This window comes from Merops nubicus, unplaced genomic scaffold (assembly GCF_000691845.1).
Source record: "Merops nubicus isolate BGI_N331 unplaced genomic scaffold, ASM69184v1 scaffold36261, whole genome shotgun sequence".
Lineage (NCBI taxonomy): Eukaryota > Metazoa > Chordata > Aves > Coraciiformes > Meropidae > Merops > Merops nubicus.
In genome coordinates this window covers 7697-32750 of record NW_008588253.1, presented here as the reverse complement: position 1 = coordinate 32750, position 25054 = coordinate 7697, and the positions used below count along the sequence as shown (strand labels likewise).

General features: G+C 45.5%; 2 protein-coding genes across 2 annotated transcripts in view; one reads left to right on the top strand and one right to left on the bottom strand.

Moving 5' to 3' along the window:
* Positions 1-310: 310 nt before the first annotated feature.
* TMEM37 (transmembrane protein 37) lies at positions 311-871 on the top strand. The gene has a single exon (XM_008949216.1). It carries the CDS (start codon positions 311-313, stop codon positions 869-871), a length of 561 nt encoding a protein of 186 aa, XP_008947464.1.
* A 7142-nt stretch (positions 872-8013) lies between these two features.
* Positions 8014-25054, bottom strand: part of SCTR (secretin receptor) — a 19310-nt gene continuing 2269 nt past the window's right edge. Inside the window, exons 2-13 of the mRNA XM_008949215.1 lie at positions 23826-23952; positions 20623-20733; positions 16553-16656; positions 15893-15990; positions 14810-14942; positions 13513-13666; positions 13361-13421; positions 12500-12569; positions 9695-9786; positions 9452-9590; positions 9232-9273; positions 8014-8198 (exon numbers count right to left, since the gene is read on the bottom strand). Coding sequence (XP_008947463.1) covers positions 8022-8198; positions 9232-9273; positions 9452-9590; positions 9695-9786; positions 12500-12569; positions 13361-13421; positions 13513-13666; positions 14810-14942; positions 15893-15990; positions 16553-16656; positions 20623-20733; positions 23826-23952 — 1308 coding nt within the window. The 3' untranslated portion in view covers positions 8014-8021. The remainder of the gene's footprint in view (positions 8199-9231; positions 9274-9451; positions 9591-9694; positions 9787-12499; positions 12570-13360; positions 13422-13512; positions 13667-14809; positions 14943-15892; positions 15991-16552; positions 16657-20622; positions 20734-23825; positions 23953-25054) is intronic.

The following is a 25054-nucleotide window of genomic DNA, read 5'->3' as shown; positions in this document are numbered from 1 at the left end:
ACTGGCGCGGGGATCTTGCTCCGGCGGGAGCCTTTGTGATCTCCAGCCCGGCCCTTGACGTGTGAGCATTGTTCGTGCAGCTAGGGAACCGGGAGAGCTTCGCCCACCCTTCCTCTCTGCTGGGTACAGCCTGTACCTGCTCTGCCCTCCTCTGCGAGAAAGGGTTTGATGTGAGCAAGTAAACCGCTTCAAACACCGAAGTCCTACAGCTTTGTCTCTCCAGTTACATCCCACCCTTAAGCAGCGATGTTAACTCTTTTTTTTTTTTTTTTCCCCTCCGCCTCCACCACTGTCCTTTAAGGCGCAGAGGATGCTGGCGCACAGGAGACCACAGAAATTCTTTGAGACGCTCATCAGGAGCCTGATCATCTTGTGCGTGGCCATAGCGGTGGTCTTGTCGTCCATCTCAGTCTGCGACGGCCGCTGGCTCTTCGCGCGGGGGCAGCTCTTCGGACTGTGGCACTTCTGCACCGTTAGCAACGGCAGCGTCCTGAAGTGTGTCACCGACCTCGGCCTGGCCAGGGTGGAGGGGCTGAGCGTGGGGGTGATTCCTGTGAGAAGCATGGTGTCCTTCGCCGTTGTGGTTGCTATATTTGGCCTGGAGCTGCTGATGGTGTCCCAGGTCTGCGAGGATGCCAACGCGAGGCGGAAGTGGTCGATGGGCTCCGTTCTCATCTTCTGCTCGTTTTTGCTGTCAGCTACCGGGGTTCTGAGCTTCTCCATCCTCGTGAAGGATCACCTCACCCTCATGGGCTTCACGCTGACGTACTGGTGCGAGTTCATCGCTGCCTTTCTCTTCTTCCTTAATGGGATCAGTGGACTTCACATCAACAGCCTCACGCACCCCAAGAACAGGGTAGGCGTAGTCTAGGTGCAAAGGGTGTACCCTCTGCCTTTGTGTAATCAGCTTTGCCAATTAGACTGGAATAAAGGGAGTCTAATGAAGTTTGAAAAGGACACCGTGTCTTAAATTGTGTGCAAGAAGGGGAAGCATGAGTCAGTCTTGTTACCTGTAGAAGACATACCCACCCACTGGCCAGCACAGAGGGCTGCGCAGCACGAGCAGAGCACAGACTGGGACTGGCTGCCATTGCAGGGCAGTTTTCTGGAGGGATTAGGAAGAGGAGGTCCTTTTAAATGTGTGGAGGGGTGGCAGACTGCGACCTACACACGTGGGCTTTTTTGGGGCTTGCACAAAGGCACGTTGCTGTGGTTTTGGTGTTGTTTTGCTTTGCCCTGGACTCCGAAGCTTGTGAAGTCTGTGACACAACTTTGTTGTGTCTCATGGCTTTGGTCTGTCTCAGGGATAGATGATTTGTGCCTGGCCATGCTCACTGCTGTGGTGTATTGAAAATCTTCACTTGATCTCATCATTCCCCCATTTCTCTTTCAAAAGAGAAGACACACAGCTCTTGATCTGGTCACCTGTTTTGTTTCCTGCTGGCACATTCTGTGCACCTGTTCCTTCCTCTGAGTTTTTTGGACACTTCTGACAGAGATGCAGGGAGTTGTTACTACCCTGGGGCCAAGGGCAGGTGCTGGGTGATGCAGGTGTATGGGGAAGGGTTGTGATGCCTTCCTCTGGCAGCACTGCATGTTCCTGTGCTTGCTCCTCTGCCACCCCTGCAGGACGCATGCCAGTCGTATCCCCTAAACTGGCTCTCACAGCCCTTGCAAAATTCACTGTAATGGGGCATTGCTCTTCTGATATCTTTTTCTGTCCCTTTGAAGCAAGAGAGACAAGCTCTGCAGGGACTTTAGGTGTGGCTGGGGAGACCATGCTGAGACCACCACACCTTCTGAGGTCTGTTTTTGTTGTGAGGGTTTCCTGCTGGGGCAGTGGGAAATCTGCTTATCCTGTAGCTGAGAGTCTCCTGCAGCATTTCTTTTGTGAGAAGAAAGTTCTAGATCCTCCAGACCAGATCAAGTCCTTTTCTTCCCCTGATTAACAGTGGGTCTGGGTGGAGAAAAAAACCATGATTGCCTAAGGAGAGGCTGATGGAGGCAATTTTAATCTGTCATAGCTGGTGGAAATACAGAGACTTAGCCAAAATTATATAAGGCTGGTCTTCCTCCTGCTGCTGCCTGAGTTAATATCTCTAAAATTGCTGCAGTTTTGAAGTCTCTCATCGTATGGAGAGAAGACCTTAGCAGGGGACCTTAGAGGTTGGTTGTTCTACATGTGTCCTCCCTGTTCAACATCTAGCAGTTGGTTGGACACAGGCAAAAATGTCTTGAGTATTTCAGGATTTCTGGTTTAATGTTTGTTTTGTATCTTCTGGTAAAGCTGCCTGTATTCTTGTTTTAGGACAAATGTTTCTACATGTTTCATCTCTGTAGCTTGACTGATAGCTGCTGAGTAAAGTTTTCATTTCCTGTGCAGCAAGTTTGACAGAATGTTTCACCTGAAAAAAAAGCATCATAGCACAAAGGCAAAGAAGGCTGTGTAGGCAAGCCATGAGTAAACAGCTTTGTCTTTGAAAACTGGGAATCTTAAGTCCTGCCTGAGCACAGATCCATACTTGCTGAGTGTGCTGCTGGTGAACTTTCTTGCCCTCGTGAGAATAGTCTCCATACCTTCTCAGATTTCTGTAGCTTTTTACAACACTCCTAAGCCTGTTTTGTGAGGCAGTTTCAGACCAGGCTTGCTTTGGATGGTGCCAGTTGTGCCTTTGCACATGAACCTGCCTGTTTTTCTGGCTTGATAATGCACAGAGCTTTGCTACCCAGACAATAATTCCCAAGGCTCTTGCAATGTCTGGGGTTCTGTCAGGGTTTCTTGACCTGCTCTCAAGGACAAGGACTTGTACCCGTAACCTGTCTGTGGAAGACTGCACTGTGGTTGTGTCTATCTTTGTGAAGGTGCTGTTGATTTGCTGAATTGCACTGTTGAAGACATGCTGGTGGGCTGAACTTGCAGACTCTTGTGTGAACGTTGTTGGCTCTAGCAGAGCCACTTACCCCAGAGAGAGCCTGCAAGGTCCAGTCCAAAATTGTTGCACTTTAGTGTTACCAGGTGGCAGAGTGCCTTAACTAACCAATAAATCAGCTGTGGTGCCTAGGGTTGCCCATGCCTGGCAGGACAGTTCCCCTACATAAGGTTAAGGGTGTGCATGGCTTGTCTAGAAACATGGATGTAACTTCAGAGTGCCTTGGTGACAACCAAAACTGGAAATAATTCTGCATGTGTCCTCCTCTCTCATGGTAGTGGGAGGCTGTGTCCACAGCCCCCTCCCTGGGGGAAGGCAGCACAGCCAGACTGAGTCCCAGGCTGGTGCCTCCCACTCAGTTTAGGGAGAGGCAGTAGACAACTGGCCATTGAGTCCACCCAAGACTTGGTGCAATTGTGAATGATTTTGGGATGCCCTCTGGTAGCCGAAGAAGATGCCTTCTGTTGGGGGAGGTCGGGAATCCTCATGGGAAAATACAATAACTTTTTTTCCAGCTGGCTTTGTATACTGCTTGACTTACTAATGCTGGGAGAAGATGTGTTTTGATGGCTAAATATTAGAGTATAGGGTTGATTATCTTGTAGATGTCCTTTTATATGGCAACCTATGCAGCAATGGGTAACTTCATTTTCTGAAGCCTGTGGAAGTGTCAAGCAATATTCCTGAAGTTTGTTAAATAAATATCTTTGAAGTATGATAAGTGTAATTCTCTCTTTTTATATTCCATATTGGGGGCAGATTTAAGGGGATGAGTGGGTTTTATCTAATCTCCCAGGCACCATTCTGTGCGTTTACCCAGCTAGGCCAACGAAGAAACAAGTGCTTGGCTCTTTGCCGAGCTCGGGCCAAGGAAGCCAAGGCTGCTGAGCCCTGAGCACTCCCATCTCGTTCCCCCTCAGCGTGTCCACATGGACCCAAGCAGCCAGCACTGCTTTCAAAACAAGGGGGGCAGTCAGCTGTGCTACTTCATGGGAATTAGAGATAACTTTGGAGCCTCTTAATCATTTCCTGTGGCTGCCTGTGCTCTGTTTACCAGCTTAAAAGAGCTCTTTCCTGTGTCCTTCACCTCCCTCTTCCTACACTGCACCCTGTGTTTGAAGCATCTTTGCTCTTTTTTCCCAGCTCTGCTTACTTGGCCTGCAGAAGTGGTATCTGAGTACAAACATGGGGGTTTTGGGCGGTGGGTTTTTTGTGTGTGTTTGTTTTTTTCCTGAGCTCGCTGTATAAACAGGTTTAGTTAAATGTCAGGAATACAGATTTGCAGCTTCACCACGGAATTAGTTTATGTAATCTAAAGTTAATTAGCACCTGGTGTTCTCTTTCTGATGGGAGAGGTCATTGGTCTGTCTCAGATGGTTTAATATCTCTTAAAAGCAGGGTAATGAATATCTCCTCTTGTTAATTAGCTGTTTAGACTTGCTCAGTTTAATTGGAAAAATGTGTGCAAACCATTGTTTGCAGCTAAGAATAAGGAAATAAGGGTACAGGGGATGCTGCCCAGGGAGGTATCATGCACTTTTACATTACACATTTTAATTGTGAGCCTATAGTACCTTCATCAGCCATGCTCAGAGGGGCACATGGTTGGGGAGTTGAGCTTTGCTTGCTTTTGTGAGTCAGGGAAAGTGATGACTGGAAGATGAATGTCCTCGCCTCCTTTCTCTATCTGCCTGCTGGGGCCTATGGTAAACAGGTAACAGCCCTTCTAAACCTTCTGGATCAGCTGGCACATGCCTCCTTTCCTGGTGGAAGAAAGGTCTGCCCCAGGGGATGTCCTGGAAAGGGGTATTGTCTGGTTTCCTGGAGCCTCACACCTTCACATGGGTCCAATGCCTCAGAATTAGCACCACCCCCTTCTGAAGTGGCTCATTTTGGTTTCCATGATGCCCCGTGAGACATTGCACAATGTAATTTCTGACTGCACAACAGAACTGCTTTTTCTTCTGACAGTTTTGCTGAGAACTTCCTTGTTGCTGTGTTGGGAGAGCAAATCCATTAATCATTTCCTCTTAAATTCAGACTTGGGTCTTAGACCACTTATGTTCAGGCTGCTGGAGCTGCTGCCTGCGCTGCTGGCTTGCAGAGCTACAGTTGACTCCTCAGGGGACCTGGAGTGACAACCAGAGGCAGTCGCCAGTGTCTCAGAACAACAACTACATCTGAAAGATAATACTCAAGTCCTATTTATTGATAACAAATGCCTAGCTCAGAGAAACAAGCAAGTGTAGAGAAAGGAAAGTTGGTGAACTGTGAGTATGGAGTTTGTGTTCAGGCTGTGTCAGTAGTTTAAGACCACTGATGCTGGAGTCTGTCTTGCACCCCTTCAGCTCTCGCTTTTTGCATTACTCGCTGAGATTTACTTCCTTGTTCTTCTTCATCTGCGTATAAAAAGGTTTGTGTTCCCAGATCTAAGTAGCTCTTCAGTACTCTTGAGCACAGTTAATCAAGAGAGATCCCCACCAGGGAAAAGGGTGCTTTTGCATCCCCTGAGCACAAGATGAGCAAGGTGAGAACCCATCTCACTATGGTGGTGTTTGGAGGCAGCTTTCTACATCCATGTCACGCCATCGTAATGCCTGGGGCCACCTGCTTTTGGCATTTGCTGAAGTGGACTCATTCTTCCCAAAGAGCTGAGGACTCCAAAAGCAGCTGACATCCAAAGGTTTTTATGGAGCCTCAGGTCTTTCTACAAACTAGGCCAGTGCTTGATGCCAGAAGCAAATGTAATAGAGAATTTGGGAGTACCTTTTTTTGTTATTTCTGGGGAGTCAAAACCAAAATGGCCATATAAAACAATAACTTGTACTTGACCCTTTTTTAAAATACAACAAACAGCAGCATTTTAGCTGGGGGCATGGGGCTTGTCCCTGTTCCATCAGGACTCCTGTCGGAATAGGTACCATGTTCAGCCTGGGGTCCATCTGACCTTGTGCCATCAGTCCTGGTCCTAGCTATGCACCGTGGGGCTGAGCTCTTACATTGGCTTGTGGGAGAGCCAGTCTACATCATGTCATGTTATTCCATCTCTGAATCTGTATTTCCTCATTTATGCCAACAGAAGGCACTTGTATTTAAAACAAACAGCTGCTTTGGCTTCACTGATAGATGTTTAATTCTCAGACAGGGAACATCCAAGTTGTTTCCATCTTGTTGATCTCATTTGTAGGCCAGAAAGAAAATTAAGCTAATGGTTGTATCATTTCAAAAGTATCTGACTTTCTAGATGTGCTGGGGTAGAAGGAACCCCTGAGAAGGTTGGAGTCTCTGCTGGCTTGGGTAAGTCACCCGGACATGCATGGAAGGGGCTTTTGCATCTGCCTTGGTCACAGGACTGGTCCCACTTCTGCTGTTCCTTCCACTTGCTTTGGCTGAGTTTTGAAAGACAAAGTCAACTCAAAACCTTCTGATTTCCAAAAATAAAAGTTTAAAATTGTTCCTGGAAACACTTGCCACTTCATGATTTATTTTTCTTGGTTTTAAGGAGTTTTGACTCTCCTGCTGCTGGATGACCTGCACCAGCAGGCAAAGCCAAGTAGGCAGGGGAGGGTGGAGCTCACAGGAGGTGGCCTTCCTCACCTGGCCACCATCGGTGGTGCTGCTGTCTGCAGTGTCTGCCTCACCACGGAGGCTGTGCCCCTCTCACCATCAGCACTGGCAAACAGACCTATCTCCTGAACCTCAGGGTATGAAACAGTGCTAACAGCACTCAAAAACCTGCATCTGCCCAGGTAATTTAACTCTGAAAACATCCTTTGAATTTCTTTGCATGTTTTTACCTTCTGGTAAGATGTCAGAATTCTACCATGACAAAAGCTCCTTAGAGCAGTTTTGGCAGAGTGGCTGGGGAATGCTGCTCAGTCAGCATTTGACATACCATGCACGTTTTGCCAAGGTCTGGTAGGTGATCAGGAGGAGGGAGATAAACCAGTCAACTTTGCCCTTGAAAAAAAAAAAAAAAAAACCAGGCAAGAATTGCCCTAACTGCAAAAATGCAGACACAAAATCAAGTAGGAGACTTGATTGTTTTTGTCAGATGAATTATTTTATCCCTTTCCCACTCAAACCAGGAAATTTGCTTAATTTTTTTCTTAAGAACATAGAGCTGTAATAGAATCTCAGATACCTTGTGGCAGCATATTACAGTGCTCAGTCTTGCAGATTTCAGCACACTGAGTGATCATAAATTCTAAAAAAAAGATTTTTGCCAGCTACTATGGTGCTGTTTTTCACAAGATATCTTGTACTATCCAGTTTGGTTGTGCCTAAAATGTCTCAAAGGTTTCCATTGCTTCCCTTCAAAGACTATCTGGACAAGTCTCAGAGGTACAGATATGAGGAAAGAGCCAGCTTAGTAAGGTTCCCTTCACCACCCTTGGAATACTTTGTAATAGCTTTTTTAATGTCTCAAGAAGATCCAGATTGGACCACTGTTATTTCCGAGGTCTCTGCTTTTGGAAGAGAAAAAGGAGGAAAACTGAACTTGCCACTGTCAGTGGAGTGTACCTGAGCAACAGATACATGGTCAGAGAGAAAATGGGAGCTCAGATGTGCTTTGTACTCGGTGTCCATCATCCATCACCACAACAGAAAGACTTTGAATCATGGTAAATTTTAGGGGTTAATTAATTTAGCATTTCAAACCCATGGGCTGTGATAAAAGATGGCATGTAACCTTCACCATACAAAATTGAGTGTCCTCCCAGCTTCAACAGTGGAAGAAATAGAGAACACTAAAACTCACCAGCCTGACTTAACCTGGAACATGTTGGAGAGCTACATAGAAAATGAAAGGTCTCATTTAAGGTAGAAATAGCAGCTGAAAAACAGTGTGGAAAAAAAAAAACACAAATGACTGTGGCCAGAAACTCAAGGAAAAGCATAATGTTTTGGCCTGTTTTACCTTGCAATATAACTCTGGTGCTACACAGGATATAAATGAACAGATGTGCTTCAAGAACCATTGATCTACAGCCAAGCTTGCTTTTGGATACATACACGTGACTCCCAGCACGGTCCATGGATCTTAACCATGTGCATCTGAGCATGGAGGTGTCCTCCAGGTGTGCAGCGTTAAAGCACGCTTGATCTTTGGAGGGTTGCTCTCCAGTGGGCTGGTGGGCTCGACCTCACCATCTGCATCTCTTGTGTTAAGCCACTTCCTCCATTACTTGCTGAGGTGCTGAGATGCTGACGCAAGTGTTTGCTTAAATGCCACTGCCTCCATTTTCTCTTAACTTCCAGCTGAACCTAGGTAGAAAGGTCAAAAAATACTTAGTTCAGCTAGTTTATCTTGGAGTCCTGCATTGCAGAGAGCAGTATAACAAGAAAAGGAGAGCAGGTTACCTTTGCCAAGTTTGGATTGATTTATTTAACCCCCAGTTTAAGAGGTTAGGGTAGGGCCTGTTTCTTGTCACTTGTAGCGATACTGTTGTTGCAGCCATGCAATTTTCTGTTAACCTGTTTTTCTGTTTAATTCCAGGTGAAACTGTTCGGAGCCAAGCTGGCCTTTGTGTTTGGTTTAGATTTTTCCCAAGGTTTTTATTTTACTTACAAAAATGGGACATTTGGGCATTCTAAGGTTAAAAAAAAGATGCAGATTTTCTCTTGCAGAACAACTTTTTCTGAACCTTATTAAAGGATCAATGAAAGTATTTCAAACCCCTCCCCCATTTCAAAGTGACTTTTTATTCCAACCTCTAGGCACTAATTGTCAGAGGTTTTTTTTCCTTCCAATAACTTCAGGATCTCTCAGGTTTGGATAATGCCTGCCCCCACCTCTACCAGCAGCAGCAGCATTTCAGAGTGCAAGTTCTAACCCAGAAGCCTGGGTGGGAGTTAGCATACAACTGAAAAGGAAACTCGCCCTCTTCCGAAAGCTTTACCTTATGAGTCCTAATAAACCTGGACTGGATACAACTTTTGATAAATTCCCTCCCAAGGATCAAGGGAAGAAAACAACCATGGGATGACAGGTAACAGCACCATACATCAGAACCAGTGGGTCAGTGTGACCATGTGCAGGCTGGTACTCCCACCCTCTGGTCCCAGCCAGTAACAATGCTGTCTGATTTATGAAAGGCCTGCAGGAGCTGAGAGGTGAAGTTTATATCTGGCATACATTACTTAGGCTTGTCAGGTCTAGGAGATATTTCACAAGTGACATTAGGTAGATGGGAGAAAAACCCTCAGACAAAACATGTAATTCATTGGAGAATGTATCCTACTGATTAACAAGGCATACTTGAGCAATAAAAAAGAATGTTATATATGCAGAACTCACCTCACCGTTAAGAAAACAATAAAGTACAGCCACAACAAAGCCCTAAAAGATAAAAGAACCATGGTCACATAATTAGAACTGCAGTTTCCACTTTTGAATGGGGATGAGACATCTCAAGGGAAATCAGGCAGCTTTTGCCATTGTGACTTTGCTTTGTTATAGGGTTATATATTACACCTTTTTTCATATTTGAAAGAAATAATAGTTTGTCAGATATTACCTGGAATGATCCAAGAGCCAATTCAAAAAACAGCTGAATTTCCATTGTGCCAGTGCTTGTGTCTTCGGGGAAAAAAGCAAAGATGATATAGTGGACCCCAAAGAGAGGGATGAGGAGGAGCGTTGACTTTGCAAGTCTCCTGAGAATGAAAACAGAAGGGAAAGACAGTGTAGAAGGTGGAAGAGGAGCAAGAGGCGCTCAGGTGGGCTCATGTGGCAAAAACTCGTGGTGTAAGGGACATACTTGTATTGGCTGAAATCACTGCTCCGTCCTTCAGGTGACCTGAGCTTCCTCATCAAGATTCGTAAAATGTTGACAAAAAGAATGAAATTGATCTAAAAAAAAAAAAAAGATGGATGTGAAGGAAAAAAACAAACCAACCCCAAAACAAACAACAAAACCAAGTGACCAATAACAAGCTATGCAGATGTGCAACTATTAGCAAAGCCAGTTTGGGGGTGTTTTTGCTGAGCAGGCAGACTAGGGGGGCTAGGGCTAGCCTGCCTATGTCCCTGTCCCCATCCCAGTCGCTGTGCCTGCCTCTTGAGCCTGCCCAGCTACCCTGGGCTTGGGTGTTTGATGCTTTCCCCTACAGTTTGCTGGAGCTTTAGTTGTTGGGGACAATCAGGGCTTATTATTGTGGTGTGTCACCCATAGGCAGAAAGACCAGGCACATCGGTAGGGTCCCATCTGGCTGTGGGGTTCAGGCAGCCTCCCTGCAGCCTGACCCCACTTTGGATGTCAGCAAAGGGGCAACACTGGGAGTGTAAATGCTGTTGGCTCCCTGCCAAAAGACGCAGCCTGGTTTGGGATGATGGAGGCAATGCAATTAAAAGTGGGGATAGGAGAGTCACACTGAAGTGCTTCCTTTTGCATTTTCTCACTCTCCAAGGGTGGATTTGGGATAAAAATGCTGATCTGCTCAGTTTGGGTGAAGCGATAGCTGTTTCTGCTCGTTTGATCCTCAGGCAAAGGGCAGGAGTCTGAGGGCAGGCGTAGGGCCCGAGCATGCGGCTCTCCCACAGCCAGCATGCCGCTCTGGGGGGGTGACCTGGGACTTATCCGCCCTTTGCCTCGGGGCTCACGACAAGGCTCCGAGCTGCTCCTGCAGCTGCCCCCGCCGCCCTTCAACACCCTGCACCGCTGGCAGGCCCTTAACCCTCCCCTGCACCGGGAAACGCCACCGCAGCGGGCCATCCTCTTCACGGGGGCTCCTGTGTGCCTGTGAGTGCTGCAGCAGGGCTCAGGGGGTAGGGGGGTCCCTAACAAGCGGGTCTACCGTAGGTGGAACAGATGCAGGATGTCCTTGGGTTCTCTGTTGGATGAAGAGGGAGCAACTGTGGCTCTGCGCTGCCGAGAGTGTTTGGAGAGGTCTGGAAATTTGAGGAGCTTGGGAGGGGTGAGGAAAGGAGTAGAGCTGTGCAGAGCTAGGTGTGAGGAACATGAAGGAAAGACGGAAAGATTTTGGGGTGCTGGGTGGGAAAAGAAGGTTCAGGTCTAGGGATTCTTGTGTTTTTAACCCTCTAGGCCAGGCATGAGCAGCGTAGGCTGAGCAGGACTTTTTGCTGATGAAAACAAGTGGAGAAGGGGGGCCCGAGGTTGCTGGGAGGGGTCGGCCGCGGGCAGCACGGCAATGAATGTTAGCCTAGGGGCACAAAGGAGTTTATCGGTGTTGATTTTCTGCCCTTTGAACTGCTAAGGACGGTGGCTGTGAGGGATAAAGAGATTAGATCTGAATTCTAAAGGACTGGCTGTTTGTTTGTCTGCGGCTATGGGCTTGAGAAGAGCCTCTTTTAGGTAAAAAGGCAGAGTCAGGCAGGCAGATCCTGCCTTAAGTGGCTAAGCTAGATGGGATCAGGCTTCTGAGGAAACTTTGAAGGGGATACTGGGTGGTGGCTGTCAGAAAATAAGTTAAGATTGTGCTTTTTGCCTTGCAGAATGCCTGGGCCTTGCTGGCACTTAAATATTGTTGAGTATCTCCTAGAGAGTAAGGGTTGTTGCATTAAGAAAAGTACATGCTGTGGCCTGGTTAAGGTCATTCTGAATCATTTGTCTTGTGGGTTGAAGGATTGCTCAGTGGTCAATGGGAGCAGAACATCAACATGTCAACATCTCTGCTGCTCGGGTTTCCAAGAGAGCATGCAAGTGTTGCAGTTCATGTTTTGCAAGCATAATGGCTTCTGATGGCAACAAAAAAACCTCAACTAACTCTTGGGATCTCACTTGGAGTGTCAGTGGGTTACTTGCAAGTAACTAGCAGCTCGTGTTTCTGTACTAGGGCTTCAGAAAGGTCATTGCAGAGTGGTTTGCAGAGCATCCCTGTTGGGTAGAACAACTATCTCGAAAAATCAGCTCCAGCCCCTTGGTACCTGAGGCTCTGAAGGCGAGCACCAGCAAATGGTCAAACCATAGGTACCGAGTATTGTAAGTACCAAACTGTTCTTGACATAGCAATGTCAAGTGCCTCGTACTGGGCAGCTCCTCACTGAGTTTCAGTGCCCCTTCCTTATTTCAGTGACCAATACCATCAGAGTGTAATGGCAGTCCACTAACATATGGTGCATGCAGCCTGTGAGCTGCTTTCATTGCTGAAAACAAAAGCTGATGATCATGTAAGGCAAGTTGGTTTTGGCTTTGCTCAGAAGGGCATTGACCGGGAGACTCAAAGGCAGTTGTGCTGAAATGTACAGCCACTTAGTTCCTCCTCCACAGCCTGCCTTGAAACAGTCCAAAACAAGCTTCTACAAGCCAGCCAAGTTCGTGTGAAATCAACAGGATGTGGAAACCTGATCGTCTTCAGGCTCTTGCTTCTTGAGAGGACTTTCTGTCTTTCCTGGTGAACTTAGCTTTGGGGCATTAGATACTGACTAAATCCTGCTGAGCAGAAGTTGCTTAAGCTGTAATTCATGTGTCACACCAGTTCAGACACATGTCTAAGACCAGTTCATTAACACACTTCTAAAGCGTGTTGAGTGACTTCAGCATGATCTCTGACTTCCCAGTGTTTGCAAATGCAGTTTGAATCTGCTTGTCCCAGAAAAGACTTACAAAAATAGAGAAAACTACAGGGCCTCTAATGATCCACCAAGTATTGGCATTAGTGTTAATGTCCCAACACCTGTAAAAATAGAAGAGAAGGTGCAGTCAGTTACCAAAACACTGGTGTCTTTTCAAAGGGGTTTAGTCTATTTTGCACTTCAGATAGGCCCCTATTCCCATCTACAAAATTAATTCCCTGTTCTCACTTAGCAGTACAACATTTCTGACAGAAAACTGTCCACCTGCACTTAAAGTACAACCACTGTTCGAAAGTTGAAAGGGAGATGAGAAAGGAACAAAGCTTCACCAATTGGAAAGTCAAATACAGATGCTGAAAACATCACGGGCTGAGTTCATGCTTGAGGGCTACTGCCTACCCTTGAAGATGCTCAAATTAAACTTGAGGCTCTTTCTCAGGTTGCTCAGCTGGATCTCTGCTCCTGCCTACAGTAGGATCCTAGCAATCAGATGAGAGGAAATGGACTCAAGTTGCACCAGGGGAGGTTTAGTTTGGATTTTAGGAAGAATTTATTTCCTGCAAGAGTGGTAAGGCATTGGACCAGGCTGCCCAGGGAAGTGGTGGAGTCATCATCCCTGGAGGTGTTCAAAAAACATGTAGATGTGGCAACTGGGGACATGGTTTAGTGGTCATGGCAGTGTTGGGTGGTGGTTGGACTTGATGATCTTATAGGTCTTTTCCAACTTTAATGATTCTATGAGTCTATGATCCAGCCTCACACCACAGTGGGGTGGTGGTTGGTTTGCTTGACTGCCAGCAGTTAGAAATTAGCAGGGCCCTGTGGAGCAGCCTGTCCCTGGGGCTGCATGCTCCCCTCAGCTTGCCACCTTCCCCGGCTCCACACCGCTTACCCAACATTCTCATGGAGTTGCCTAGCAGCCGCCCATGCAGCCACAAACATGGTCGGGGCACCTGCAATTAGAAAAGCTAGTTACTGCTCCACAAGTCCATCCCAAAGGCAAAACAAACCCGCAATTATTCTTACTGAAAGGAAGACCAGTACCCCATCCGAGGGCGATGAACCACCAGAGGAACTTCCTTTCCGAGAAGAAAGAAATAACCAGGAGAGTGTGGAGGTACAGTCCCTCCACGAGGAGCCAGCTGTAGTTAGACATGATGCAATACTGAAAGAACACCATGGTGAGCTTACACCCAGCCTGAGGAAAGAGAGGATAATTAGCTTCTGTCTGGGTTTCTATCTACTGTCAAACAGAGAGAGCGAGCTGTAAATAGATCTTGGGAAATAGGGATTTTATAGCAATTAGGGAACTGAACAGGTGGCCTTGAGACAGGCATTCACATGACAAGGAAGCAGGATGGGCACTCCTAAAGGCATCCATCAACTGCCTCACTAGCAAGAAACAAATGTGTCATGGACACATGGGTTTGTGTTACTGTCTCACTTTGAGGAGTTTCAGTATTACTGCTTTATTCATATCAGCAGCACTGATACCACCTTAGAGAAGCACATTGAATGTCTTTGTCAGTCTCTTTTTTCCTAAGAATAAGGGTTGATAAAGTCAAGTTAAAGTTTGCTCAAAATGTTCAGCAACAAAAATCCAGCCAAGCTGAGAGGGGAAAACAATTCTTACCCCTCAGTTTAAAGCACTGAACATTGTGTCTTGTGCTTTGCACACCCTCATCCCCCCCCCCCCGTTTTCAAGATATTTAGCAAAAAAAAAAAAAAAAAATCCAAAATTTGGGAGGTTCCTTTTCCAGGTATTCAGACTGCGAACTCATATTTTACTCTCAGGTGTATATCAGCAATATTTAAAGTGTTCTCATATTTTTCCAGCCAGTTACGTCTACCAGGACCTAAAATCTGTGTAATAATCTCCAACCTGGGTGTGTATCCTGTGTTCACAGCCTGAGATATCCATATTTAGGCATTTCTGAGTTAATGTGCTGAACTCCTGGTGTCTTCTGTGGCCATCTGACCAACACAATCAAGGTGATGAATGCAGGTACCTACTTCAGACTGATCTGGATGCTCTCTGCTCCAATACTTGTAAGGGCATCTATAGCCAGGAGAACCTGCACCTGGGTTTCTCTGTGGATTTCCAGTCTAGGCCGATTTTGTGTCCTCATGCCACACTCAGCCATGTAGAATCCCCCCAAACGAGGAAATCTCAGCCAGGAACAACCAAATCACAGGACTGAGTGATGGAGATGGTCAGGGCATCCCTCTCCTCTCCCATAACCTCTCATGCTGAACAGAAAGCTGAGACAGATTTCCTGCCCTGCACAGCCAGTGCTGCTGGGGTGCTGCTGGGGCACGGGGCGGGCGGGCAGGGGGTTACCGTGTACACCCCGCAGTAACTCGTCTCTTCCGAGGAGAACAGAACGCCGTCCTTGATGAAGTTGGATGAGGCCCTCAAAATGAACGACGTGAAGAGATGCATGTGGATGTAGTTCCTTGTGCAGCGAAGTCTTCTGTTACAGAAAGAGGGGGAGATCCTGTGAAGTTACATTCCCAGCCAACACAGATAGCCTGTGGCTGTTATGTTAAAGTGACAAATTAAGAACACTTTTTCTGTCTGTGAAAGGAAGACTAATGCATTTTCTAACAGGGATATACCACAGAAGACCGTAAAGAGCTGAAGTCACCTCTGCTTCGCTGAGGTATTGAAACAAGCTGAACACTACCAGAAGAGCTGTGATTTCATGCCAGTATGCCTTGGTTTAGCCTCCCTCCCTCCTTTCTAGAGTAACATGAACCCAAAGTGTTTATCCACACCTCGGTGGATTTATTTGGTTTGCCTGCACAGAGCACTTGTGCCTGCAAATGTTTTCTGTATTAAATCTCTACATAATCTGGCTCTGGAGGCCATCCAGCCTGAAGATGAGTTTCCAAAGTAATTGGGGTTCCTTCTGCCCAGAGGTGGCACCTGGACGCTTACGATAAGGGAAATTAATTTCACTGAATAAGCAGCAAAGTACAAATTCCAGGTAATAAGGATGCGTGAAGATCAGCTGACTGTCAAATCACTGTTGTAAACCTGAAACACCTTCCAGAAGTCATTGCTGTAGCATTTAGAGCAAAGTTTTAGCCAGTCTCAAGTGGAGAAAAGAACAGCAGGGGGAAAGACACTGCCTGCAGAATGCTGAAGTCATGGGAAGACCTCAGCAGGGAGATGGTGCAAACACCAGTCTGCAAAAATATATCCAGCTATCTTTGGAAAGGGCAGGAGCACACAATATGAGGAGCAGCTTCGACATTTTCTAGGAGACAAGACTCAGAGATCATTTTTTCACTGATTTCTGTGAAGGTTTTCAGAAATACTTAAATTTTGAACTTGCTCTGAGAGCCAACAGGAGGATCTGTGTCAGCTGAGATGACTAGAAATCCTGGCCAAACACAAACCAAAGATGCTTTCCCTCACCTAAAAGAGACCAGGACCACTAAGGCAATTGTCAGTGTCACAAGGGAGGTGCAGTATCCGATGGTGTACATGGTCTTCAGAGTCATGAAATAGGAACGCTGCAAGGGAACATATTCACATCTTTACCTTTGACTGTCTGCTAAAAATCAGCCCATACCAAGACAAAGCTGTCTCCTCCTATTTAACAGAAAAATTTTATTGTAAAATCATATACTGAAGTTTTACCCTGAGCAACCCATTCTGATCATTTGGAGGAGGCATTTATGCAGAAAAGCACCAGTAATGGTAATCCCACCTGAGTTAAATAACAACATAGAATCATAGAATGCTTTGAGTTGGAAGGGACCTCAAAAGGCCATGCAGTCCAAGCCCCCTGCAGTAGTAGAGACATTCACAACTAGATCAGGTTGCTCAGAGCACCATCAAGCCTGACCTTGAATGTCTCCAGGGATGGGACCTCCACCACCTCTCTGAGCAGCCTGTTCCTGTGTTTCACCACCCCCATAGTAAAGAACTTCTTCCTAATATCTAATCGAAATCTACCCTGCTCTAGTTTAAAACCATTGCCCAAACATCATTCAGTCTCTCCTTAACACGTGGTCCCCCCCTCCTTCAGTGCACCAAAGCAGCACCCCAGTGATCAGAGGCACTGAGACTCACTCTCGCCTCGTTCGTTGTGTCGTTGACATTGTAGCCACAGGCGATATCAGGTCTTGGATATGGGTCTGACCAACCCTCGCTGGTACAGTTTCGGTAGACAAAACCTGTGTGGTAACAACAACAGCAAAAAAAACCACAAACCCAGATGTGATCATTTCCAATGGTATCTTTGTTCTCCTCTGGGGTCAGTCACCAAAGTGCAGGGTTGCTCCCAGAGCAAAGATAATATTTTCCCCCAGGCAGTGCACTCTGCATAGCTGGAGGTGAAATGCAGCTGAGCTAATTATGTTGGTACTTGCCCAGTGTAGTTGTGTGGGTCATAATATTGTTTGCCAACTCAGGAATGGCTGTGATGGATGTGTTTTTACTAATTACAACATAAATAATACTGTTCAGTACATCTGGTGTTTCTTGGCCAGTATTCCAAGATCAGCAAATACATGACTAGTTCAATCACAGATTCATACTCGGTGCAAACCTGATACTTTCCTGAATGCTCCTACCTCCTTACTGTGGTTTGTCATGGTCTGAAGAGAATGCAGAACTTCAGATGATCACAGATTTTTGATGAGATTTAAATGAAAACTAAAAGGCTTATCTCCACAGCCAGGTCTGGACTTTATTTTAAACTGTTAATATGCTTGCTTCCTTGCAAACTGAAGGCCAGGATGGGATTCCCCTCACTTAAGCTACACTGCTGAAATTTAAAGGTCCCTCATGTCTGTCTTTCTGGGCAGTGGAGAAAAAGAGGCATTTGCACAATTCATCTCATTTTCAGACAGACATCTGCAGAGGGCAGGTTGTTTGACCCACTCCACCGAAATGTCTGACTTTTAGACTCTCAGAGTTGAGCGAGGTGGATCTCCAGCAAGCTGCACATGGCTGAACGGGACAGGTTTGAACATGCCCATATTCATGTTTGGCACTAAAGTGGAAGTGGGAAGTCTTGGCCTACACACCTTCCAGTCTCACCAGAAGAAATTACCCTGGCAAGTATGTGGGTTATGTGCTGCAGAGAAGAGAAACTCTTACAAAGAGGTAAAATCACTTCTCACTGTCCTAATCACATTCATCTATCAGGTAGGAGCCACAGTTCAGAAACACGAGTGAAATCCTGGCTTTGCTGCAGTAATGGCGATACTTAGCAAGGACTTAGAGAGGACCTGAAATCAGCAGCCCTTCTTAGTAGAAGCCTTGCCAGAAGGCACCATAAAAGTCTAGGTTTGACAAATGTTTAGCCATGGGGACTCCAGGGCATCCAGTTCCTGCAGAACATCCCCACAGTGCTGAGGGAACAGAAGGAGGTGCTTATGCAGCAGTGTCTGGCACCAGTTCATGCTCTTTGGAGTCCTGCTGGGACTGTCAAGACAGAATCAGGGCTCCTGCTACCTCTGGGCTAATTCTGGTGACCTAATAGCATGCCTGCACTTGATTTGAACTCACCTCTGTAAAACCGCAAGGCACAGCAAATGTGCTGAGACCTCCAGGTGAGAAGAGCTCTCGGTATGTCAGTATCAGACTATTGTTCTGAGGCTTTTATGAACATCTTGTTCTATCTTAGCATCTTTGAAAGGGCCCAGCCTGGTTTTTAAGCCAGGTTTTCTATGCCCTGCAGTGCAACAACAACAGGAGAGAAAAAACTCTCCAAAAGAGCTCTCCCCAACCTCTCTTGGCACTCAGCAGGGGAATAGTGTGATGACAAATTCCCTACTTCAGCTTCAATTACTGAGACACATACTTAAAGAGCAGAACGTTGTGCTTGTAAACCTGTCTGTAACAGGTTTTGCCTGAGGATGTCAAAGAAGATCAGACAGAAGAGGTGAAGTTCTGTGTTGGTACGTGCATGCGGCTGTGTTACGCACGAAGCGTAGGAGACTATGTGGGGCGGATTATATCGGGGTGTGTGAGCACAGTTTTACCAACGCAACTTGCTATGGGGTGACACACTGAGAGACTTCAGCATGCCTCACTTGGAGCAGACTCAGGGTTTGTAGTCTGTCTAAGGATCAGTGCTTGGTGTTTACTTGTGCCTTGGAGGCTTTTGGAGCTGCTGAGGCAAAGGGGAAGGCTGGCTAAAGGAATGGTCATGGAACTGGGGCCATCTGCTCTGGCCTTCTCAACCTCTGAATCCCCACAGTTCTCACACCTCTACTCATTTCTTGCCTGAGACACAATGTGCAGGTCTGGATGTGAACTTCAGCGATGTTACTTGGTTCCAGATTATTTTGTTTCTTTGGTCTATTATGTGGGAAGGGGCCAGAAAGTCTGGGCTGCAAATGCAAGTGTAGATGTCAGCACAAAGCTCAGCAGCACAGCGATCAGGGTTTGGTCAGAGATCAGAGCTATCTGCACCCCTTAACATATGGGTCTTTGGTATTTGTGGCTGCCCATCTGCTTTGTAAGTGGTTAGGAGAGAAAACTTTTGCTTTTTTTTCCCGAGCAAACAGATATTGTTTTTCTTTTGCAAAATTGCTTCAAGCAAAGCAACGGCTATAGCAGTAATTAAATACATGAGTCACAAACCAACCCCAGTATAAAATCAGGGAAGAATGTGTCTATGAATGAGAATAAACTATTGCTGACTTTGACCCAGAATGCCAGTTGCAGAGACCAAAATGAGATGCAAATGCCAATGGACCACGTCTTGGGTTTCTCTTTTGAACACTGTCCCTCCGAGTATTGCTTATCAGAAGTGGTTCAGCTCTCAGCTTCTCGGTAAGGAGGGCAACTAAAGTTTAAAGCTGTTAGACTACCTGCAAGATAACGCAATGCACGTTTGAGATGCAATCACGACCTTGGGATGTACAAATTCCTGTTTTCCTGCCTGGTAGGAAGTCCAGAGGCAGGGAGCAGTTCCCTCTAGTGGCTGTACCAGCAGGGATTTCCTTTAAGGCATTTAAGGGATGGTGTCACCGTGCTAAAGATTTGTGAGAGACATGCCAGATGGATGATTTCCTCGGCGGTCCATAGCTTTGTGTACTCTATCCTCTGCCTTTAAACCAGATTATAGGATTCAGTGGGCAGCTACTGTGCGTGTGTACAGTAAGTAGCTGGGTATTTAATTTAATTGGGATGGTTTATGTCTGAGAGCACTAAGTGCTTCTCCTTTGACTTATCTAATCTTTGTTAGACAATCTAATACTTGGTCTCCCATTCCTTCCTCCATAAAATGAATCTGTCTGCTTTTCTGTAAGTACTGGACCTCATTAGTCTCTGTCCTACAATAGAAGAAGGCAAAACCCTCTTCTGATTCGAATCACTAACTTTCTAAAAAGAAATGGGAGGACATTTCTTGGGCATTGCTGAAAAGTAGAAATGTACAGAAACCAGTCCTTCTTAATGGTTCATGATTACTGCAGCATACTGAACATAAATTTCACTTAATTTCTAGCTTAGAATTCCCATTAAAAGGGCAACAAATGTTACTTGAGTTCACTTCTTTTTGAGTAAGTTGTTTGGTGAGCCTTTAATCGTGAGTTCCCACGAATTTGTGCCATTTGTGTGGAGCCTGTCACAGCCATGGGATGAACCCCCAGTCCAGATTTCCTCTTGATGGGGGGAAAAAAGGGACCATTTCACCCCACCCAGATGGCTTTGTTTTGCTAAAACTTACATGAACTTAATGCTGTGTGAAGTTTTGTCCCTGCCAAGCTCAGATGGGATTAGCCACTGTCTCTAGGAGTTGTTAGAAGGGGAAAGACAGAAAGAAATATATAAACACAGAGCCTGAGTGGAGGAAACTTTTTCCTTTAAGAAATCATGCTAAAAAAAAAAAAGGCTTTTCAGGATAGCAAACTTCCTGCATATTTCTCCACCTGGATAAGAAAAATAAACACTTAAAACATCTTGCTCCTTTAATTCCAGGCTTTCCCACACTTAGCTTAGTGCTGGAAATGGAGCAGCTGAGCGATGGTCGGTCTTTAAAAGAAGCAGGGACCCAATTTCATTTCAAGGTCAGACCTGGCAGTGGCATCTTTGTAAATAACACATTTAAAAAGAAAATAATAATAATTAAAAAAATCCAACCAAACACAAACACCTGGGCAAGAAAAGTATATTTTTAGTGTTACCTTTTTTCCCAGTCAGCATCTGGAAGAATTCAGGGCAGTGAGCATTGACAGTCTGTCCCACAGCAGATGAAGGCCAGCAGCTCATGTTATCCCACATTCCAGCACATCTGCCTGGGGAGGCAACAAGGAAACACTGTGCAGCTTCTCCCAATGATTAAACACCATGAAACTTCTCCCAGCAACATAATACTGAGAAACATCTCCAAGCAATGGAACACTGTGCAGTGTCTCCCAAGGACCAAGGCAGGTACGGCTATGAAGATGCTCAGTACTCTGAAAAGCAAGCTGGATGAGACCAGAGCAAGTACTGCTGAGACCTTTCAAGACATGGATAGGACAGAACAGGTCCTGTTTGCTTCAAACCAGCCCCAGCAAGTTCCAGGCCCATCCCATTCTGCTCCTTGACTCCACAGGTCTCTACTAGCCAGAGTGCTCTCTTCAAATGCTTCACGCTTTAGAAGGTCAACCTCCATTAGCCTGACCAATGCATTTACATTTCCAGAAATGTATTGATTGGCTCTTGCACAATAGTCCTAGTGGCTGGAAATACAGAGCTTTTCACAGCCGGGGCACCTCAGCTCTGGTTTCCTCCCTGTGACAATGTTTATAGGACTTGGTAACCATTACTTCAAAGCAACAGACTAGCAGCAAATGAAACATCACCTTGGGTGATATTTAGGACTTAGCAGTGCTGCATTGTTTGGGTTATTGAACTTTCATGCCAATGCCGCTGGCATAAAGCCCCCAAATCAGACTCAGTGCACTTAAAAACCTGGCAAACTTTGGATATTGGGGTGATCTCCACCCAGGAGGAGGAAAAAAATGGCCAAGCTATTACCACTGCATGTGGGCTTCTTGCCATTCCCCACGGACCAAAGGCAGTGCCAACAACCCCTATCTGGCTGAAGAGCCTCCTGGGTGGAGGCAGAGCACAGCACCACCTCCCTGATACACCTGTGCTCTTTGGGACCTCCCTCAAGTAGCAAAGAGAGCATTCCTCCAGCAACAACACGAAGTGTCATCACAACCAGAGGTCCCAGACCTCCAGCAGCATCCCTTCCCTTCTCCTAAGAGAATTATCTCATCTTCACTCATGCACAAAAAAAGAGCACAACCATGGCTTGGGTTACACTAGTGGAACACTTCTCCAAGCTGACAGTATCACAAGGGTAGAGTCCCTTTTCCCTTGTACTGCAGGAGGACATGAAACACTGCTCAGGTACTTTGTGGCCAATTCACCTGCAATAATCTGGTGTATTTGTGCCACTTTCACAGAGATGTGAGCACTGCAGCAGAGACAGCACAGTGGAAGCTTGTCCCCTGCTCAGTTCCTTCCTACCTGCACCAGTCAAAGCTTCTGGGGTAGGTTCAGGAAGGACGTGTTATGGAAGACAACCTACACCCTGCAAAGCTGCCTTTCTCTCTCCCTGTGTGACCCACCAAGGGCATGCACTGAATCCCCAGAGCTTTGTCTCTCTCTTCTTCAAACTGAAGTTCCTGTATGGGATTTTCTGCACATGGACCTCAGACACGTAGATAATCAAAGGCTGGAGGTATTTTCAGATGCATTATTTCCCAGAATAAAAGCATTACACCATAATTTACCAAGGTAACAAACCCTCCTTGAGTAAAGACCAGCAGAAGGAAATTCCTGAGCTTTCTCTTTAGGAACCATTACTTGGGCAAAGATATGCATCTTACTCATGTTTATTCTTTTGGAGTTTCACTGTCAGGAGAAGGTGTATTTTCAGAGTTACAGAGACAGAAAAGGGCTCAGTCACTCTGACCATTTTCAACATAAAGCTTTCTGCTAAGCACGTAGCCCTGAGCCCACAGCAGTACACATTATTTGATCTGACTTGTAGTGTTCTAAAAGCAATTTTGACAGACATTGGAAATGCTTTCTTCAAACTTTTAACACAATTCTATACTTTTAACCTCTCTCTGTATAGATTTGGAGAGAGAGGCACAGAGAGTAGAATTACCCTGTTTAAAAATTTCCAGTAACATAACTCCTAGGAGGAATTTTTGATATTTGGATCCAACTTAAAACTGGATTAAGTGTCTGCTGAGGAGCTACTATTTGACTGAGATAAAATGAGACCATCTGTAAAACAGTTGCCTGCTAATGTTGGTCCACACCTGCACAGTCCTGTGAAGTTTAACTTGTTTGGATCTTCTGAGCTCTGGTGCCGAGCTCAACATTAGAGCCATGTCACAGGATCAAAGAAGAAAAATAGGTACATTGTCAAACCAGTCTCCTCTTCAGTGAATGGCACTAGGGAAGGAAAAAACCCAATACTGATCTACTCATATAACCAAACTTCTGACATGCAATGAGACTGTTCTCTATTCCGGAGTATCTGATGACCTGCCATAAGGTACCTTGTCATGCCACATGGGTGTAATGCCCTGAAGCTGTGCTCACACCCCTAAGTCTGCAAGGCACAGGGAAAACAGAAAAATGCTAGGCATCCTGAGAAACCAGGCAATAGATCTTCCCTCTGAGCCCTGCCTTTGGGCCAGGTCATAGAGAAATAGTTCTGTGTCTTCAACACCTTTGCTAGAGAGGAAAGCTTTGAAACTAAGAAAATGCCTCAACTCTTGCTCCACACCATATCTTATCTCCAGCAAGGACACACTTTCCATGCTGCTAAGGACCTTGCCATGTCATGGTCCAAGAGTGTCACCCAGAAACAGTTCAGTCTGTGAGATGCTGTGAATGACACAAACCCATCCTTAGTGGTAATGACTGATCATGCACAAAAAAACATCTGTTGCCTCCATCCAGTGTGCTCTATCTGATTTAAATGTTGGCTGCTGGTATTTGTTGATTTTGAAGGTAAATATAGTTAAGTAAATTTGCACTTAGAGGGATGACTTTATAAAAATATCCTTGTCCCAGATGAGAAGAATTCCAAATCCTCTGAAAATCAAGATTTTGTTCCTGATGTGCTCCCTAGTTGTGAGGATTGCAGTTGAGCAGCTGAGTTAGAAAGCTCCTGTGACTCTTGCCATCACACTGAGGTCAAAATACCACTCTCAGAGACTTACAACAGATCTTACCTGGCTTTCTGCTCATACATGAGAGATGCATGAAAAATGCCTGCCTCTTATGGGAAGGAATGTGGGGGTGTCTGATTTTGAGGCCACTCAGCTCACTCAAGAGCCGTTTTTATTGTGCGTATTCACTCAGCCTTTACCTGAGCTCTGCAGCAGATCATTTTCTGGTGTTCTGTTCTTTGCCTCCAGGGAGAGAGTCTCAGCACAGTTTTCTTCCTCCTTTTTCAGGACGCTCAGGAGGTCACAGACAGGTGGGACAGCTCCGATCTGCAAATTTTAAAAGCAGTGGAATCACTTTTCTTCTTAAATTCTCTCACATTCTCTTGACAGGATTTCCCCTTCTTATGCTCACATTCCCTATGCAATCCTATCAACTGATTGTGAGCAATATTTCCATGAAACACAGTCAATTTTCCTAATTAAGTCTGCTTTTTTTATAGTAGCAGCAGACTACTGTAAGCACAGAGTGAGTTTCTGCCTTCTTCTTTTTACTGACATTACTGCTGTTGAGAAAAATGAATGTGTTACTCTGCTAAATTAAGTACATGAGCAGGATGCTCTTCCAAGGGACTGCAGAAACATCCAAGGCAGTGCTGGACTCTAACAGAACAACAGAGAATTAATTACTTGCCCCTGGCAGTGTTAAGCAATAAACCTGGCAGGTCCTTTTCCTGGGCAGAAGTGATCCAAATACACCCACTGGTTGGAGGGCATGGGAGCCTGTTTCACTGCTCCTGATCAGGAATTGCCAGGAGCCAACCTGAATGCAGAATCTCACCTAGATTTTTTCAAGAACCTAGACAGTAATTTGTCCCAAAGTAATTTTCTCACCTTCATATCTTGCCCCGTCCTCCTTTCTCACAAAGCAGTGGAGTTAGTATTAACTCAATACTGATGTTGTAATTAAATGTGTAGTTGATTTTCTATGTAGCTGGGCCAAAATGAATCTACAAAACAGCTATCAACTGCAGCCATAAAATGGCATGTATTAAAAATTATTGCAAAATGATTTGCAGGACAAGATGCCAGTTGTTACACCTTGCACTAAAAAAATACTTTTGCTATTTCTATTATTTAATAGTTTAAATTATTTTTGACAAAAATACTGAATATAAGTGGGTTCTCATTATAAAAAATTGGATAATTCCTCCCTCATGAGCAAACCCTAAAAATCTTTACAAATTCCCACTATGGAACTTATATGTAAATAAGTATATACACACAAATACTTAAAAGATAAAAGCAAATCATCAGGTGTATTATTTGAAAAGTGTAAGTTAGAATTTTTTTACATACTTTGTGCAGGAAAAGTTAACCCAGCAGCATCGTATTACTACTCGACCTAATGAATCTTGTGGCATTCATGATA

Bases quoted from the DNA above. Each gene is read 5' to 3' on its own strand.
- TMEM37 (XM_008949216.1), top strand. From the start codon at position 311: ATGCTGGCGCACAGGAGACCACAGAAATTCTTTGAGACGCTCATCAGG.